Source organism: Emiliania huxleyi (assembly GCF_000372725.1).
Source record: "Emiliania huxleyi CCMP1516 unplaced genomic scaffold EMIHUscaffold_63, whole genome shotgun sequence".
In the NCBI taxonomy this organism is placed as follows: Eukaryota; Haptophyta; order Isochrysidales; family Noelaerhabdaceae; genus Emiliania; species Emiliania huxleyi.
Window position 1 is genome coordinate 190,348 of NW_005197273.1, and position 15,063 is coordinate 205,410.

The 15,063-nt window shown below is 65.1% G+C and overlaps 6 protein-coding genes across 6 annotated transcripts in view; 4 read left to right on the forward strand and 2 right to left on the reverse strand.

The window, feature by feature from the left end:
• Nucleotides 1–3,361, forward strand: part of EMIHUDRAFT_465104 (hypothetical protein) — a gene marked incomplete at its 5' end in the record, with an annotated part of 3,572 nt that extends 211 nt beyond the window's left edge. The window contains 2 exons of the mRNA XM_005763463.1: nucleotides 2,200–2,353; nucleotides 3,041–3,361. Of these exons, the coding sequence (XP_005763520.1) occupies nucleotides 2,200–2,353; nucleotides 3,041–3,258 (372 nt within the window). The 3' untranslated portion in view covers nucleotides 3,259–3,361. The remainder of the gene's footprint in view (nucleotides 1–2,199; nucleotides 2,354–3,040) is intronic.
• A 511-nt stretch (nucleotides 3,362–3,872) lies between these two features.
• On the reverse strand, nucleotides 3,873–4,961 carry EMIHUDRAFT_214898 (hypothetical protein; the record flags this gene model as incomplete). Its single annotated transcript, XM_005763464.1, has 1 exon — nucleotides 3,873–4,961. One exon carries the CDS (start codon nucleotides 4,959–4,961, stop codon nucleotides 3,873–3,875), a length of 1,089 nt encoding a protein of 362 aa, XP_005763521.1.
• A 441-nt stretch (nucleotides 4,962–5,402) lies between these two features.
• Nucleotides 5,403–7,350, forward strand: EMIHUDRAFT_452491 (hypothetical protein). The gene is made up of 7 exons (XM_005763465.1): nucleotides 5,403–5,941; nucleotides 6,061–6,111; nucleotides 6,341–6,383; nucleotides 6,454–6,477; nucleotides 6,659–6,710; nucleotides 7,012–7,077; nucleotides 7,173–7,350. Exons 1-7 carry the CDS (start codon nucleotides 5,458–5,460, stop codon nucleotides 7,314–7,316), a joined length of 864 nt encoding a protein of 287 aa, XP_005763522.1. The 5' UTR covers nucleotides 5,403–5,457; the 3' UTR covers nucleotides 7,317–7,350.
• A 141-nt stretch (nucleotides 7,351–7,491) lies between these two features.
• On the reverse strand, nucleotides 7,492–8,792 carry EMIHUDRAFT_214900 (hypothetical protein; the record flags this gene model as incomplete). The annotated part of the gene is made up of 6 exons (XM_005763466.1): nucleotides 7,492–7,573; nucleotides 7,652–7,715; nucleotides 7,940–8,068; nucleotides 8,092–8,360; nucleotides 8,424–8,509; nucleotides 8,757–8,792. 6 exons carry the CDS (start codon nucleotides 8,790–8,792, stop codon nucleotides 7,492–7,494), a joined length of 666 nt encoding a protein of 221 aa, XP_005763523.1.
• A 1,930-nt stretch (nucleotides 8,793–10,722) lies between these two features.
• On the forward strand, nucleotides 10,723–11,597 carry EMIHUDRAFT_214901 (Hypothetical protein; the record flags this gene model as incomplete). Its single annotated transcript, XM_005763467.1, has 3 exons — nucleotides 10,723–10,782; nucleotides 10,897–11,097; nucleotides 11,448–11,597. The coding sequence occupies 3 exons, from the start codon at nucleotides 10,723–10,725 to the stop codon at nucleotides 11,595–11,597; spliced, it is 411 nt and encodes a 136-aa protein (XP_005763524.1).
• Nucleotides 11,598–11,741: 144 nt separating this feature from the next.
• EMIHUDRAFT_452492 (hypothetical protein) lies at nucleotides 11,742–14,347 on the forward strand (the record flags this gene model as incomplete). Its single annotated transcript, XM_005763468.1, has 11 exons — nucleotides 11,742–11,811; nucleotides 12,030–12,143; nucleotides 12,289–12,324; nucleotides 12,461–12,520; nucleotides 12,684–12,911; nucleotides 13,049–13,096; nucleotides 13,172–13,206; nucleotides 13,476–13,562; nucleotides 13,880–13,909; nucleotides 13,982–14,054; nucleotides 14,300–14,347. Coding segments are annotated over exons 1-11 (816 nt in total), but the record flags the coding sequence as incomplete, so codon positions are not given.
• Between the last annotated feature and the right edge of the window lie 716 nt (nucleotides 14,348–15,063).

Here is a 15,063-nt window from a genome sequence, read left to right on the forward strand (position 1 = left end):
AGGGGGGGGGTTGATGGCTCACCCAGTCCCGGGGCCCCTTTTGGGGAATTTGGGGCCGTTGCCGGCAGAGCTTGTGAAGCATTGGCTGAAGAGGTGGGAAAGGGTGGCCCCCTTGGTGCAGCTCCCCGGGGGGCCCGCGGAGGGGTTAAACGGGTTCCCGGGGTTGGGGTTTTGGTCCCGGCCGGGTGGTTTTGCCTTTTTGGAGCCTTCCGGGGGGGGGGGGGGGTTCCGGAAGGGGGGGGGGCCCTTTGGGGCCTTTCGGGTGGGGGGGGGGGGGCTTTTGCCGCAGATGTCCGGCCGGAAAGTTGCAAACCCCTTGTATGGCATTTGGGGGGGGGTGGGTTGCCCTTTTTTTTTCCTCGGAACCTCCTTTCCCTTTTTCCAGGTCCTCCTTTCCCATTCCGGGCCGGTCGTTTTTTTTTTCACAGGAAAGAAAAGGCCCCCCCCCCCCCCCCCCTGTCCTCTCCACTCCTTTCTCCTCCGATCAGGCGAGCCGGCCTCGGGCAGTCCGATGCCTGGCAGTCCCCTCTGCTCCTCCCTCATCAACAGCCCTCTAAAGCAGCACACTCACTCGCAGCGACTCAGCGTTCACAGGCAGCCCCTCTGGTCCTCCCTCGCGGCGGCGGCGCTCTCGTCTGCCGACACACTCGGCGCACCAGACTGCCAGAGACGGACCGAGATTGAGAGCACCCGACACTCACGGCAACCGCTCTCTCGCTCCAGCTGACGCGCGTGCGCAGGCCCGCCCCTCCCTCCGCCGCCCACCCGCGCTGCTTTGCTCTCTCTTTTTTGTCAGGCACCGCAGACTCGCTCCAGCTGACGCGCGCCTTCGGTCCGCTCGACGCTGCTGGCCAGGTTGCGGTGGCGGACGTGCTTACCGCTGTTGCGAAGCGGCTGTGCGACGCTCCGGCAGGCGGCCGCTCGCTCCTCGCGGCCTGAGAAGAGTGCAATGATGAGAGGAATGATGAGACTGATAATGAGAAGGTAGTCGTAGGAAAGGAAGGGCATACCTCACACTAGAACTCGCAACTCAATTCTAATAATAAGAGCCAGAAGAATGACTAGTGGATACCTGTTAATTGCCTCCGGCAGGCAGCTGCCCGCTCCTCTCCGCCTGATCATAATGGAATAAAGGAAGAAGAAGAAAGCAGTCGGAGATAGGGAAGGGCATACACTACGAGTGATAATAATAATAATGACGCTAGTGAAGATGAGTTAACCCTGCCAGGCGGCCGCCCGCTCCTCGCCGCCGCATCCTCGCCCGAGCTCGTCGGCATCGCCTCCGCCTTCGCCGCCGCGCGGCCGCAGCACGGCGCCGGGTGGGTCTGCGCGCCGTTGGCGTCCGAAGCCGCGCGCCGGCGTACAGAGCTGCGACCCTGGCAGCTCGGCCGGCTCAGCCTCGCTCTCTCGCGCCTCGGCGAGCCGCTTGCTGCGGACGCCGAGGCGAGGCCTAGCCGAGATCCGAGATGCAGCCGAGGTGCAGCCGAGGTGCAGCCGAGGCACAGCCGAGATGCAGCCGAGGCACAGCCGAGATGCAGCCGAGATATGCCGGTGTGAGTCACAGCCGTGCGAGCTGTGAGCTTCATATGCTTCTAGCTCACCCGCTCTGTCTGTCTCGCTTCTAGCTCACCCGCTCTGTCTGTCTAGCTTCTAGCTCACCCGCTCTGTCTGTCTGGCTTCTAGCTCACCCGCTCTGTCTGTCTGGCTTCTAGCTCACCCGCTCTGCCTGTCTGGCTTCTAGCTCACCCGCTCTGTCTGTCTGGCGTCCGATCAGCCCTCCCGCGGGCAGGACCTCGCCGACGAGATTTGCACCCGCATCCGCCACTTTGGCGCGCACGAGCTCGCCTTCCTCTCCGCCTCCCTCTCGGCCGGCGCCCCTGACCGCCATCCTTCACCGCCACGCCTCTTCGCCGCCGTCGCCGCCCACGCCGCCGCTGCCGCGCGCTCCCTCGACGCCGTCGCCCTCGCCGCCCTCGCAACCGCCTTCGCCCAGGCGCCCACTACCCGAGATCATTCGAGATTACCCGAGATTACCCGAGCTTACCCGAGATTACCCGAGATTACCCGAGCTTACCCGAGCTTACCCGAGCTTACCCCACACATGCCACCCGAGCGTACCCCGAGATTTCGCTAGATTCCGCTAGATTCCGCTCGCTTCCCCGAGATTCCCCGAGAGTGCCCGCCATCTCCTCCGCCCAGGCGCCAGAGTACGCGGGCGGCGGGACTGGCCCTGCGAGAGGAGCGGCGGCGGCTGCTCCCGGCGCTGCCGCCGCCGCCGCCAGCGGCATCGGCGGCGGCGGCGGCGGCGGTGGCGGCGGCGGCGGTGGCGGCGGCGGCGAGAGCGAGGTGGACGGTGCGGAGGTAGAGTACGCGCGCGCCCTCTTCCGCGCTGTCGGGGAGGCGGCGGCGGCGGGGGCGGCGGCCATGCGGCCGCGCGAGCTCGCCGCTCTCTCGCGCGCGTGGGCGCGCGCTGTCCAGGCGCGCCACGCCGATGTCCAGCGACACATCGAGATTACCCGAGATCACCCGAGATCACCCGAGATCACCCGAGATCACCCGAGATCACCCGAGATCACCCGAGATTACCGGCGTCCGTGTTGCGCAGGCGGGCCGCGCAGAGAGTGACCCTCGCTTGCTGGCCGAGCTCATCGCGGCGGCGCGGCCACAGCTACACTGCTTCTCGGCCGGCGAGCTGGCCACCTTGGCGTGGGCTGTCTCCAAGGCTTCGCTCCTCGAGCCGAGCCTGCTCGGAGGCCTCTCGGCGCAGCTGCTTGCAGAGCAGCCCGACGGCACGCTGCGCTTGCGGGAGCTGGACAGCGGCGAGCTAGAGAGAGGGCCGTGATCTCGCCGAGATCTCGCCGAGATGGAGCAGAGGGAGAAAGCTGGTGATGGACATCGGCGGGCTTCGGACGCTCGCGATGGACCCTTTCCGGATCCTTCCCGGAACCTTCCCGGAACCTTCCCGGACCCCTTCTTCCCGGACCCCTTACCGGAACCCTTCCCGGACCCTCCCCGGACCTTTCCCGGAACCTTCCTGCAGGCGAGCTCGTGATGCTCACCATGGCGCTGCGCATCGCGCGCCGCAGCGCGCGCGGGCAGCCCGAGCTGCTCGACGCTCTCGGCGACGAGCTGGCGCTGCGGCAGACGGAGCTCACGTCGCGCGAGCGGCGGATGGTGGCCAGCGCGTTCGCGTACCTCGGCCACGAGCAGCCACTGCACGCGGTGCAGGACAGCGGCGAGGAGTTCTTCGTCGGGTGACCACCCGCTGTGCGCTGAGCTCCAATCTTGAGCGCGGTGTGTGTCGGCCATGGGGGAGGCACATGCATCGTGTGGTGTGGTTAAGCGTATTTTCGATTCGAAACCATCGCAAAATCGCCCGGCGCTAATAACAAGCTAATTATTAGGTACCTGCTAATAATTAGGTACGTTATTAGGCTAATAGTTTGATAGTGTAGCACCGGACGGTTCAGCCCGTTGGCGATCGCATTCTGTTGGGCCTTGCACTTTGAATGCCGTGGGGCTCCTGTCGTCAGACGTGGAGACGCGAGGGTTGCCCCCCCTTGCCCCACCACCTCGTGTGTGTGGAGAAGTTTACCTTACCTTACCTTACCTTCTGTTGCGAGTGATACTCTTCACTCATTACTAATGCCGCAGGACTCGGTACTGATCGCGTCTAAAAGATTGTACAAGCCACCTAATTTGTATTGAGCTTAGATGTATTACATACCGTCCTCGCACAACTACTCACGAGCGTGCCGGCTGGGGTGTCAGTGTGGGCCGCGCTGGCGACCAAGGTGCTCAAGGCCGAGGCGGGCCGATTACGTTCCTGTCAATTTTCCGAGCGACGACAAACCGGTTGCGATGGGGGTGTACTATATATGCTTGTCACTTGTCGCCGCTGATTTGGTGGAGCCGGCTTTTCTTGTGTAGCTTCCGCTCTGCTTCGTTCCAGCGCGTCCTGGGAGCAGCAGGTGGCTGTCATTCTTGTGCGCATCGTACTTGTGCATCAGGCGCGCATAGTCCTTTGCCGTGAGCAATGGCATTGGGCGCAGTGCGCTGTAGTTGCCATCCTCGACGCCTCGTTTGTACTGATGGCGGCGGATCTCGACGTGGCGTGCCTTGCGGAACCATGCGCCAGCGTCGTCGATGTTGTAGAAGATGTGCGCGTCATCCTCGATCCCGTGCAGGGCGCGGAAGTCTAGCACCGCGTCCTTCGCGCCCCACAAGGATCTGCGGGAGGTGCCGATACCCTGGCGCCAGCCAAAATCGTCAATGATGATGAACCCTCCGACCTCGACCAGGTCGTAAAGATTGTAAAGGATGTCAATGGTTGAGTCGTACATATCGCCATCCAGCCTCAGCAGCGCAAGCCGCTCGCCGCGGCCCTTGAGCTCGGCACGCAGCCCCGGCAACGAGTCAACAAAGTATCCCGGCACCATTCGCACCCCCTCCATAGACACTCCAAACCGGTAGAAATTGCGCGTCACAGTGTCCTCGCCCTTGGCGAGCGTGGCGTTGAATTTCTTACCCGCGTAGCTGGTCTCGTCGAGTCGCAGGCTGCCTGAACGAGGTGGAGGCAGCCCCTGAAACGAGTCGCACAGGTACACGCGCCGCTGCATCTGGTAAACCTCGATCACCGCCTTGGCAAAGATGGACATTCCGCCGCGCCACACGCCGCACTCGACGTAGCTTCCAGAGACTTTGGCACTGCGCGCGTTGAGGAGGAGCGTGGCAACGTTCTGCAAACGCTTATGGCCGGCCATCGTCGTGCCGAGTTTGGGCCATGGGCCGCCCATAATGTACATCTGCATGCACGTGAGATATTTAGCCTGCGTCTCTGCGGCTTCACACATGAGCGAAGAGCTCGTTAGAAGGCTAGCAAGCATCCGCAGATATGCAGCTTCCACGTCGACAGACGCGCGAAGCGCATCATGGCCAATGCCGGACTCCGCCTGAATCATTGTGAGCTCACGGACCCAGTCAAGTGGCGGCGCAAGCAGTGGCCGAGGTAGCTGGACAGCACTCGCCATGTCCAGAATCATAGCCGCCAGTACAATCCGCCGCCACGCCCGCCGGAAAAATTTTTACTCCATTTTGAGCTTTTCTCTTGCAGATTTCTTCACACCACACAACCCACCTTGCAGAAAGAAAGAAAGAAAACAGACAACCCAAGGGAGGGATGGGAGAACGGCACGCCGCCACCACACAGGGATTTTAAGGAGAGGAGTGTGATGCGCTAGCCGTCGCCTACCCTAGGGAGTCTGCCTCTTCCTATCTCTCTTCGCAGTCTCTCTCCGATAACCCACCTTGCAGATTACTACATTCCGATTTTTTTCTTTTTTGAGCTAGATGCTGTACCGCAGCCCGGCGAAGGATATCCACCTCGAGAACCCTATCCGGTGCTTGGAGTGCAGTCTTCGCAGTGGGTCACGGCCGCGTCATCAGCCGACGGTGTCGATGTTGGCCGGCTTTACGGTGGGAATGGTTACGCTGAACCATGCTGGTGTGGGGCTGTTCCCGCCGCCGTGCCGCCTCCGAGTCGCGCCGTCTTCGACCTTCGCCATGGCTGCACCAGCTGCTGAAGGCCCGGCCAGTGACAGCAGCACAGACGGAGGAGCGATGGCAGCTGCGCGAGGGCGAAAGGCGCGAGCGGCGCGGCGGCGGAAGCACGGCGAGGAGGGTGACCGCGCCATCTCCCAGCGGGCGCACCTCGCGGCGGCGGAAGCGGCGGGCGGCGCCGACGCGCTCGGCCGGGCTGGCATGGCGGCGGCGGCGTCAGCGGCCGGCGGGACGGCGGCGTTTGCGGCGGCCGGCCGCGCGAGCCGCGCAGCGGCGCACCCACTCGGCGAGACTGGCGTGGCGATGCATACCGGCATCGGCGCCGCCATCAAGGAGGGTCGGTACACCAAGTACCCCGGCGTTCAGTTTCGGCGAGAGACGGGTGGCCGCGTCCGTCGAGATGCAGCGGAGAAGCAGCTTCTAGAGAGCAGCAACGGCTCTAGCAAGCCTTTGGATCAGCCCTCGGCCCCTGGGGGGGGACCCCCCAAGGTGCCCCTTAAGGAAAGTGGGGGGTGCAGTTCAAGTACCGGGCGGTGGGGCCCGGGGTCCAAGGAAGGCTTTCCCCCCCCCCCCCCCCCCCCCCTCCCCCGCCGCTTGGATGTATGACACCGTCCACGACACCGTCCTCCACCGTCCTGAACGCGTCCATACATGAGTGCACCGGTCGCGCATCGATTGAGTAGTGCCGCCGCCGCACCCCTCAACGGCCCCCGCCCAAAGACCGCGCGGCGGGGACCCTAACCCTAACCCTAACCCCAACGCCCCCTTCGGAACTCTCCAGGCCAGTTCGCGCTCGAGGCGGACGCGGCGCGCGCTCACGACGCGTGCGCGCCGCGGCTCAGCGGCGGTCGTCCTTAACAGCCGTCTCGGAACCTTCTCGGAGCCTTCCTGTAGGTATGTGCGAGCGCACGGGCTGAGGCGAGATGCGCCCGAGATGCGCCCGAGATGCGCCCGAGATGCGGCCGAGATGCGGCCGAGATGCGGCCGAGTTGCGGCCGAGATGCGGACGAGATCGCGGGATCATCGGCGGCGGCACTTTTCCCCCTTGCGACGGCCAGGCTGGAGCGTACCACGAACTTTCCTGGAAGCGTCCCTGCAGGCGGCCGTTGCATTTTCCCGCCGACGGCGAGGTCGGCTCGCTCTCCGCGCAGGCGCGGAGACCGGCCGAGCGGTCGCCGAGAGGAGGCTAGATGTGCCGCCACGTCCTCGCTGCTGGCTGACCGACTCAATCAGACGGTTGAGCTGCGCAGAGCGAGAGGAGCCTTCTGCCTTTCGGCCGCTCCTCCCGCTTTCGCCCCTCTTGAGCCGTTCACACACCTTGGACCGCGCATCCCCCGGCAAATGAGCGCTAGTGACTGCACCCTTCAAGCTTGCTGCGTCTGGTGTCTGTCGACCCGCTTCATCTCGGCTTATCTCGACGAATCTCGACGAATCTCGGCGAATCTCGGGCAGGTGCAGCCGTCCGCCGCCTACCGGCCCCGCTCGCTGCTGCCCTACGCGTACGAGCGCTACCTGCAGGCATCTCGGTCAATCTCGGCGAATCTCGGCGAATCTTGGCGCATCTCGGCGCATCTCAACGAATCTCGGCTCACCGAGCACCACCTGCTGCGCAGGCCTCCCAGCCGCAGCTAGAGGAGGGGGCGACGGGGAGCGGGAGCGAGGAGGAGGAGGCGGCGGAGGCGCCGCGAGAGGCGGTCGAGGGTGGTGCGGGAGAGGCGTCCACGGGGGTGGCGGCGACGCTGACGGACGTTCCCTGACCTCGTATACGTCGATCGATGGCGGTCCCGCGAGGTGTATATGGCCATGACGCATGACCCGAACGTAAAAGTCTAAAACCGTGTCTTGAGAGTCTCTCCGATGGAAGAATGAAGAATCTTCAACCTGTTTTGCCTTCTTAACTCTACGCTTACGCTCAGTCCCCCCCGCGCACGCTCAGTCGTCCCGCGGCTCGGGGCCGCAGCCGCCCTCCACGCGCTTGCAAAAGCTGTGGTACCAGCCGGGCTGCCGCGGCGCCCTCCACGTCGGAGCCGCCTATGGGACGCTACGGGGCGGGTCGTGAGGGCATGTCTGTGTCTAGGAGGCCGGCGCCCACCGCGACGGAGCCGCCGCGTCCGCCACGATGCCGCTCTGCCACGTCAGCCGCTCGGGCGGCGGCCCTGCGGGACGTCTCGTGGAAGTGTCAGTGTATATGTTTCGTGGCTGGCTCAGTGGACATGTCAGTGCACGTGTCAGTGGACGTGCCACGGCCGTGTCGGTGGATGATGGACTTGTGCATTCGGAGCCAGACACTGTGGCTCGTGGCTGATGACATGGCACATTTTCTCAAGCAGTGTATCGGAGGTGTCTCGGAAGTGTCTTGGCGTTCGAAGGTGCCACGCACCGGGCCACAGCTGCTCCGGGACCGCCCACGGCCACTTCTTCCGCTCGGCGGCTCGGAAGGGCGCGGGAAGAGTCGGCCCTGCCGCCACCGGCGAGGAGAGGTTGCCTTCGAACTTGAGCCAACACTCGCCTGCGCACAGATCGGAGCTGTACAATAGCACAAGAGGTGTCGCCATCGGCCTAAGAGCTGGCACTCGCCCTTCACGTGCTTGTGTATGTCGTACGAAAAGCAGCGGTCCTCCGCGCCGGCGCGATCCGAGCCCGCGCAGAACACCCAGGCGTTGCAGCGGCCGCGGCCGCGCCCGCACTTCTTCCCGGGCGCGTACTCTTGCGCCGGATGCGTCTGTGTGCCGCAGTGCTTCTGGTGCGCCGCGCAGAGGGCGCAGCACTCGCCGGCGGACCCGACAATGTTGTTCAAGCCCCTACGAGCAGCAGCGGCTCAGCCCACAGGCGGCGTGTGAGTGGCGAGCAGGCAGTGTGCTCACCAGACGTAGGCGGCCTGGCCCGATAGGTCCCGTCCGTCTCGCGCGTGGCAGGAGAGCGATCTGGGGAGCGCCGCCTCCGCGTCGACCTGTGTGGCGAAGCGAGCGGTGAGCATGACACGTGTGGAATGAAGAAAAAGCACGCGATAATAAAAAAATAGTACTGTCAAATCGCTAAAAAGGAACACGTCCCCGCCCTTGCGATCAGTAGGTTTTAACTCCGTCGGTGCGCCGGCGTGCTTCCACTCTCGAGTCCCGTTACGAGTGGAGACTACTGACATCCGAATAGGAAATTAGAGCGAGTGCAGCGAGCAGTTCGCGAATTCTTTTGCAGACCCACACACAAAAGACAGTCAAAGTGACAAAGAACATTTTCAAGGACACGAGCTGGGGAGTGGGGTGTGGCTGTGGGCTGGTGCCTGTGTGGAGTCTGGGGACGCGTCCCACCGCGGGACTCTCTCTCTCTCTCTCTCTCTCCGCTCTCTCTCTCTCGGGTGCGGGGTGGGGCGGGGGTGGGGCACCTGCGTATTTATCTCGCAGAGCACATGGCATGACTGTGCGCGACACATGCGCGGGAGACCGTGCCCGCGCGCGAGCCGCGGGCGGGGGGGGGAGGCCCTCACGGCCTTCCGACCGAGACCAGCAACGGAGGGGGGCAGGAGGGCGCGCGGAAAGCCGCGGGCTCGGCGCATAGCACGGGACAGTCGGAGAAGGGGGCGACACTGACCGTCACTTGCACCCTACCGCCCTTCTCATCACTGCCCCGGCGCCCACGCCTCGACCTTCTTTGGCAGGAGCTGGTTCGACAGGTCCTCTCCGTGGCCAAGGCAGCCACGCTCACCCTCGCCCCACGTGAAGACAGCGCCGTCGGCGGTGCGGGCGATGCTGTGGTTGTCTCCTGCCGACACCCCGACGACGCGCCGACCCGCAAAAGCCTCGACCTTCTTGGGCAGCTGCCGGTTCTGCTGGTCGCCGTGGCCCAACCGGCCATACCAGCCCTTGCCCCAAGTAAAGACGGCGCCGTCGGCGGTGAGGGCGAGGCTGTGTTCGTCTGCAGTCGACACAGCGACGACGCGCTCGCCAGCAAACGCCTCGACCTTCTTCGGCAGCCACTGGGTCTGCTCGTCGCCGTGGCCCAGTTGGCCGTAGCCTCCACTGCCCCAGCTCCAGGCAGCGCCGTCGGCGGTGAGGGCGATGCTGTGGTACGATCCAGCCGTCGCGGCCATGACACGCCGACCAGCGAAGGCCTCGATCTTCTTGGGCAGCAGCTGGTCCTGCCGGTCGCCGTGGCCCAGCATGCCGCGGCTTCCAAAGCCCCAGCTCCAGACAGAGCCGTCGGCGGTGAAGGCTAGGGTATACGAGAATCCAGCCGCGACAGCGACGACGTGCTGGTGAGCCAAGGCCTCGACCTTCTTTGGCAGCGACTGGCTCTGCTGGTCGCCGTGGCCCAGCCTACCGCGGCTTCCAAAGCCCCAGCTCCAGATGGCGCCGTCGGCGGTCAGGGCGAGGCTGTGCACAGCTGCAGCCGACACAGCGACGATGCGCCGGCCAGCAAAGGCCTCGATCTTCTTCGGCTGCCACTGGTTCTGCTGGTCGCCGTGGCCCAACCGGCATGAGGCTCCCCAGCCCCAGCTCCAGACGCTGCCGTCGGCGGCAAGGGCGAGGCTGTGCCCGGCTCCAGCCGACACACTCACGGCCCGCTCGCCGCCCAGCGGCGAAGAGGCGGGTCGGCGTGTTGAGCTGCGTCACGCCCTCGCCGTGGCCGAGGAGGCTTGGGGAAAGGAGGGGGTGATCCGGCACATAGCCGCACGACGAGAGCCGCCCCTCGCCGTCGATGAAGAGGCTGTGCCGAGTGCCTGCGGCCGCCCTCGCCGGCTGGTTGGACTCGCACAGCAACGCCGAGTAGCACAGCCACCGCACGGCGCAGCCCTCGCCCTCCGGCTGCACCGGCAGCTCGAAGCCGCGCTCTTCCGCCCGCAAGCGGATGGCCTCCAGCGCAAGCGAGGCGTGGAAGAGCAGCGAGACGGCCGCGGCGCGAGCGATGTCGAGGGGGCTGTTGCAGCGAGAGAGGACGCGCAGGAGGAGCTCCGTGGGGAGGTCGAGGAGGCGGGTGGGCGGCGGCGTGTCTGGCGACGGGGCGGCGGTGGAGGCGGAGGCGAGGCGGCGCGAGCGGCGGCGCGGCGGGGTGGACATCGCGAGAAAAAGAAATGTAAACAATGTACCTTCCGCAATTTCTTACCCTCGCGAAGAAACGTGCAGTAAATTTTCTTCTTTTGTGTCTCCGAAGTCTCCACGTGTTTCTATGCGTCGCCTGCTCGCTGCGCCTCGCTGGCAGCGATTAGCGGCGCTGCCTGCGCTGCCGGTCGCGCATCGGCCGTGCGCGCCTCTCCGCCGCGCCGCCTCCAGTCTCGCCGACCGCCCCGAGGACGCTGCCGCCGCCGCCGCCGCCGCGAGCGCCGGCAGCTTTGCGGAGCAGCACGGCATCACGCTGACCGGCGATCTGGGCGAGGTGGACGCGACGCCGGCCACGTCGTTCGCGGCGCTGCGACGCACCGTCGGCGGCGTCGACCAGCCGCTCCCCACCGCCGTCGCCCACTTCTTGCACAAGCGCGGGTTTGACGCGCCGAGCCCGATCCAGGCGCAGTCGCTGCCGCTGACGCTGGCGGGGCGCGACGTGGTTGCGATCGCGCAGACGGGGTCGGGGAAGACGCTCGGCTTCCTGCTCCCTCTCCTCTGGGAGGCCGCCGCCGCTCGCAAGGCAGAGCTAGCCCCTCTGCCTCTGCCCCTGCCCGAACCCTCTCGGAACCCTCTCGGAACCTTCTCGGAACCCTCTCGGAACCCTCTCGGAACCATCCCGGAACCTCCTCGGAGCCTTCTCGGAACCTTCGGGCAGGCGGACCGGTCCACCCGCGGCCCTCTCGCGTTTGTGCTGGCGCCGACGCGAGAGCTGGCGCAGCACACCCGCGACGAAGCAATTCGTGCCCCCTTGTGAACGGCGTCTCTTCACAGCTGCAGGGCTGTGAACAGGCGCAGCAGATCCACGAGGAGGCGAGGCCCCTCGCCGCCGCCTTTGGCTGCCGCACCACCTGCGTCTTCGGGGGCATGCGAAAGTACCTGCAGGAGCGGGAGGTGCTGATGCTCGGAGGAGAGCTGGGCCGGGTCGCGGGGGACGGCTAATGACGAATGATGAATCACCGTCGATTTAATGAGTGACAGGAAAGCTGGACCTGGCTGGTGGGGACGCTTACTACTATGCGCTGTCCTCCTCATCATTGTTCAACAACTACTAGGAAAGCTGGACCTGGTTGTCGGGACGCCGGGCCGTCTGAACGACATGCTGCGCGACCAGACGATCCGCACGAAGAACGTGCGGCACCTCGTCCTCGACGAGGCAATCGCATGCTCGACATGTTCACAGCAGGAGGGGTGCAGAGACGCTGGTCACAGCAGGAGGTGTGAACAGGCGGATCGCATGCTCGACATGTTCACAGCAGGAGGGGTGCAGAGACGCTGGTCACAGCAGGAGGTGTGAACAGGCGGATCGCATGCTCGATATGTTCACAGCAGGAGGGGTGCAGAGACGCTGGTCACAGCAGGAGGTGTGAACAGGCGGATCGCATGCTCGATATGGGGTTCGAGCCGCAGCTGCGGGAGATCGTCGACCATTTGCCCGCAGACGGCGGCCGGCAGACCTTCATGTTTTCGGCGACGTGGCCTTCGGAGGCGCGCAAGCTGAAGGAGGAGAAGACGACAGTGTTCGGCTCAATGAATCAATACCTTTGAATCATGACCACTCGTGCAGGTGGGGAAGCTGAAGGATGATCATCATGCATGATTTGGTTCAATGATGAATCAACGACACTCGTAGGTGCGCAAGCTGGCGATGGACTTTCTGGACGACCCGGTCCGGTCCAACGTTGGCGGGGAGGAGGGGCTAAGAGTAAGATTAGTTAACTAATTCGTGTGTCTCAGGTCCGGATCAACGTTGGCGGGGAGGAGGGGCTAAGAGTAAGATTAGTTAACTAATTCGTGTGTCTCAGGTCCGGATCAACGTTGGCGGGGAGGACGAGCTTGTCGCCGCTAAGTCGATTGTGCAGCAGGTGCGGCCCCGCCAGTAGACAGACCTCATCAGCACTTTCTGCTGCGATTCCTCCTCCTCCTACCTACTGCTTATTGCTGCTGCTGCTGCTGCTACTGTTGCTTACCGCTAGTTCTACTGCTGCTGCTGCTGCTACCAACTGCAGCGGGTCTTGCTTGCGCGAGGTGCGGCTCTGCGACGCGCGCGGCGCCAAGCTGATCGACTCTTCCGACCTGATCGAGAAGATGGAGGCGGCGATGAAGGAGGAGGGCCACGGCAACGCGCGCTCCTCGCGCGCCTGCCACACCATCGTCTTTGTCAACCGGAAGCGAGACGCGGAGATGGTGGCCGAGTACATCGAGCGCAACGTCGAGGGCGTGCGCGCCGAGTCGCTGCACGGCGATTTGCTGCAGGCGAGAGGCAGCCGAGATGCAGCCGAGATGCAGCCGAGGTGCAGCCGAGGTGCAGGCGAGATGCAGCCGAGATGCAGCCGAGATGCAGCCGGTAATCTCCAGCCTCGTGGCTTCACAGCGCCCTCCGCCTGCTGTAGGGCCGGAGGGACCGGGTACGCGACAACGTCAAGAGCGGTCGCGCGCAGGCGCCCCTCGCCACGGACGGCAATCCTGATCATAATAATAGTTAGTCATCATAACTGTTGTTGATGTTGCCGCAGGTGCTCGTCGCCACGGACGTCGCGGCGCGCGGCCTTGTCTTGGCCCCCATCCGCAAGGTTGTCAATTTAGGTGACAAGAAAAAAACGGGGGTTTCCGTGGGGAATTAAGTTTAAGCCTTTCGCCAGGTTATTAATTGCGCCTTGCCAAACAATAAGGGGGGTTACTTCCCCCGTTTTGGCCCCCCCGCCCGGGGGGGCCCAAGGGGTAAAACCCCCCCCCCCCCCCCCTCCCCCCCCCCCCCCGCCGCCGCCGCCGCCGCCGCCGCCGCGGTGCCGCGCCTCCTCACGGCCGGCGGTGTGAGCAGGCGACGCCATCTCCTTCTTCCACCCGGATGAGGACGCGGCCGTCGCCGGCAAGCTGGCGAAGGTGCTGCGGGACCATGGGCAAGAGGTGCACCTCTAGCCGAGAGGCAGCCGAGGGGCAGCCGAGGGGCAGCCGAGGGGCAGCCGAGGGGCAGCCGAGGGGCAGCTGAGGTGCAGCCGAGGGGCAGCCGAGGTGCAGCCGAGGGGCAGCCGCCGTCGCCGAGGTCTAGAGAGCTGGCATCTTTCACGGACATGTCCCGCGAGTCTCCTCGCTGAGTCACCCGCTGCCGAGATCCGGAGAGCTGGCCCACGGACCGCGGGCAAGGAGGGAGAGTCACACTCTCGGTCGCAGTGACACGGAGCGAGTGACACGGAGCGACAGCGGTGGAGCATGTCCTCCGGCAGGTGTCCGAGGAGCTGCACGACCTCGTCAAGGCCAACCCGAGCCCGTTGGGCGGTTGGTTGGGTCGGTCATTCATTACTTCACTCCTGCGCAACTTTGCCTAGGCCAACTCGAGCCGCCGCTTCAGCACCCGCTCGTTCCGCGGCAACGGCGGGCAGCGCAACCGCCGCGGCGGAGGCGACCGCACGAGATCACACGAGACCGCAAGATCACCCACGATTGGCACGAGATTTGCACGAGATGACACGGGTCGACCCAAGATCACCCTCGCTCACCGGGATATGGCCCGAGGTCGGCCCAGATCCCCCGAGGTCATATCTCGGTCACATCTCGGTCGTATCTCGAGGTCGGCCTAGGCCACATGAGGCCACACGAGGCCACACGAGAGGCCGCCCGACGATCACCTTGAGGAGCATACCTAGGCTACCGCCGCGACGGCGGAGGCAACGGCGGCGCAGCCTACGCCACGCGGGGCCGCAACGGCGGAGGAGGCTACGGCGGCGGCTACGGCGGCGGCGGTGGCAGCTACGGCGGCGGCGGCGGAGGGCGCCAAGGTTCCCGCCGGCGCGATTTTGACCGCTTCGACGACGACGATGGCTACGGCGACTTCGACCGGCGACAGGACAGCGGGTACGGCAGTGGCGGCGGCGGCGGCAGCCGGCGCGGCGGCGGGTACGGGCGGCGGGGCGGGTCGGGGCCCCGCGGCTCGGGCGGGTCGGGCGGTCGTGGGAGCTACCTGGATGACGAGTTTTGAGGCGCTCTCGGGGAAGGAGGGGCGGGAGGGGCGATCCGCTCTTTCGCCGCTCCAGCGCGGTGGAGGCGGCGCCAATCTCCGCCGGCACCGCCACCACAGCTAAGGGACGGGTTGGCACAGATCTTGGATACCTCTCTACCCAACACCGTGGGACGCTGCTGCACTGGTGCTGTCAGGCCTTCTTTTCACCCTCGCTCTCTCCCTCCTCTCTGACATCCACACAACTAAAATGCACTTGGATAAAATGATTCAGAGATCCGCCCGTCCAAACACAAAGGCTAGTGGCTAGTTCCATTTCACAGTGTGCACAGCTCGCGTTACACAATCTTGATTTTGGTCATTTGCGCCATTTGATACCTCTCGGTGCCTTCCAGAGGCAGCTGCGACCCCGCCGAGTGGACGGGCGCACACAGCAGGGGCGCGGTGGCGCCC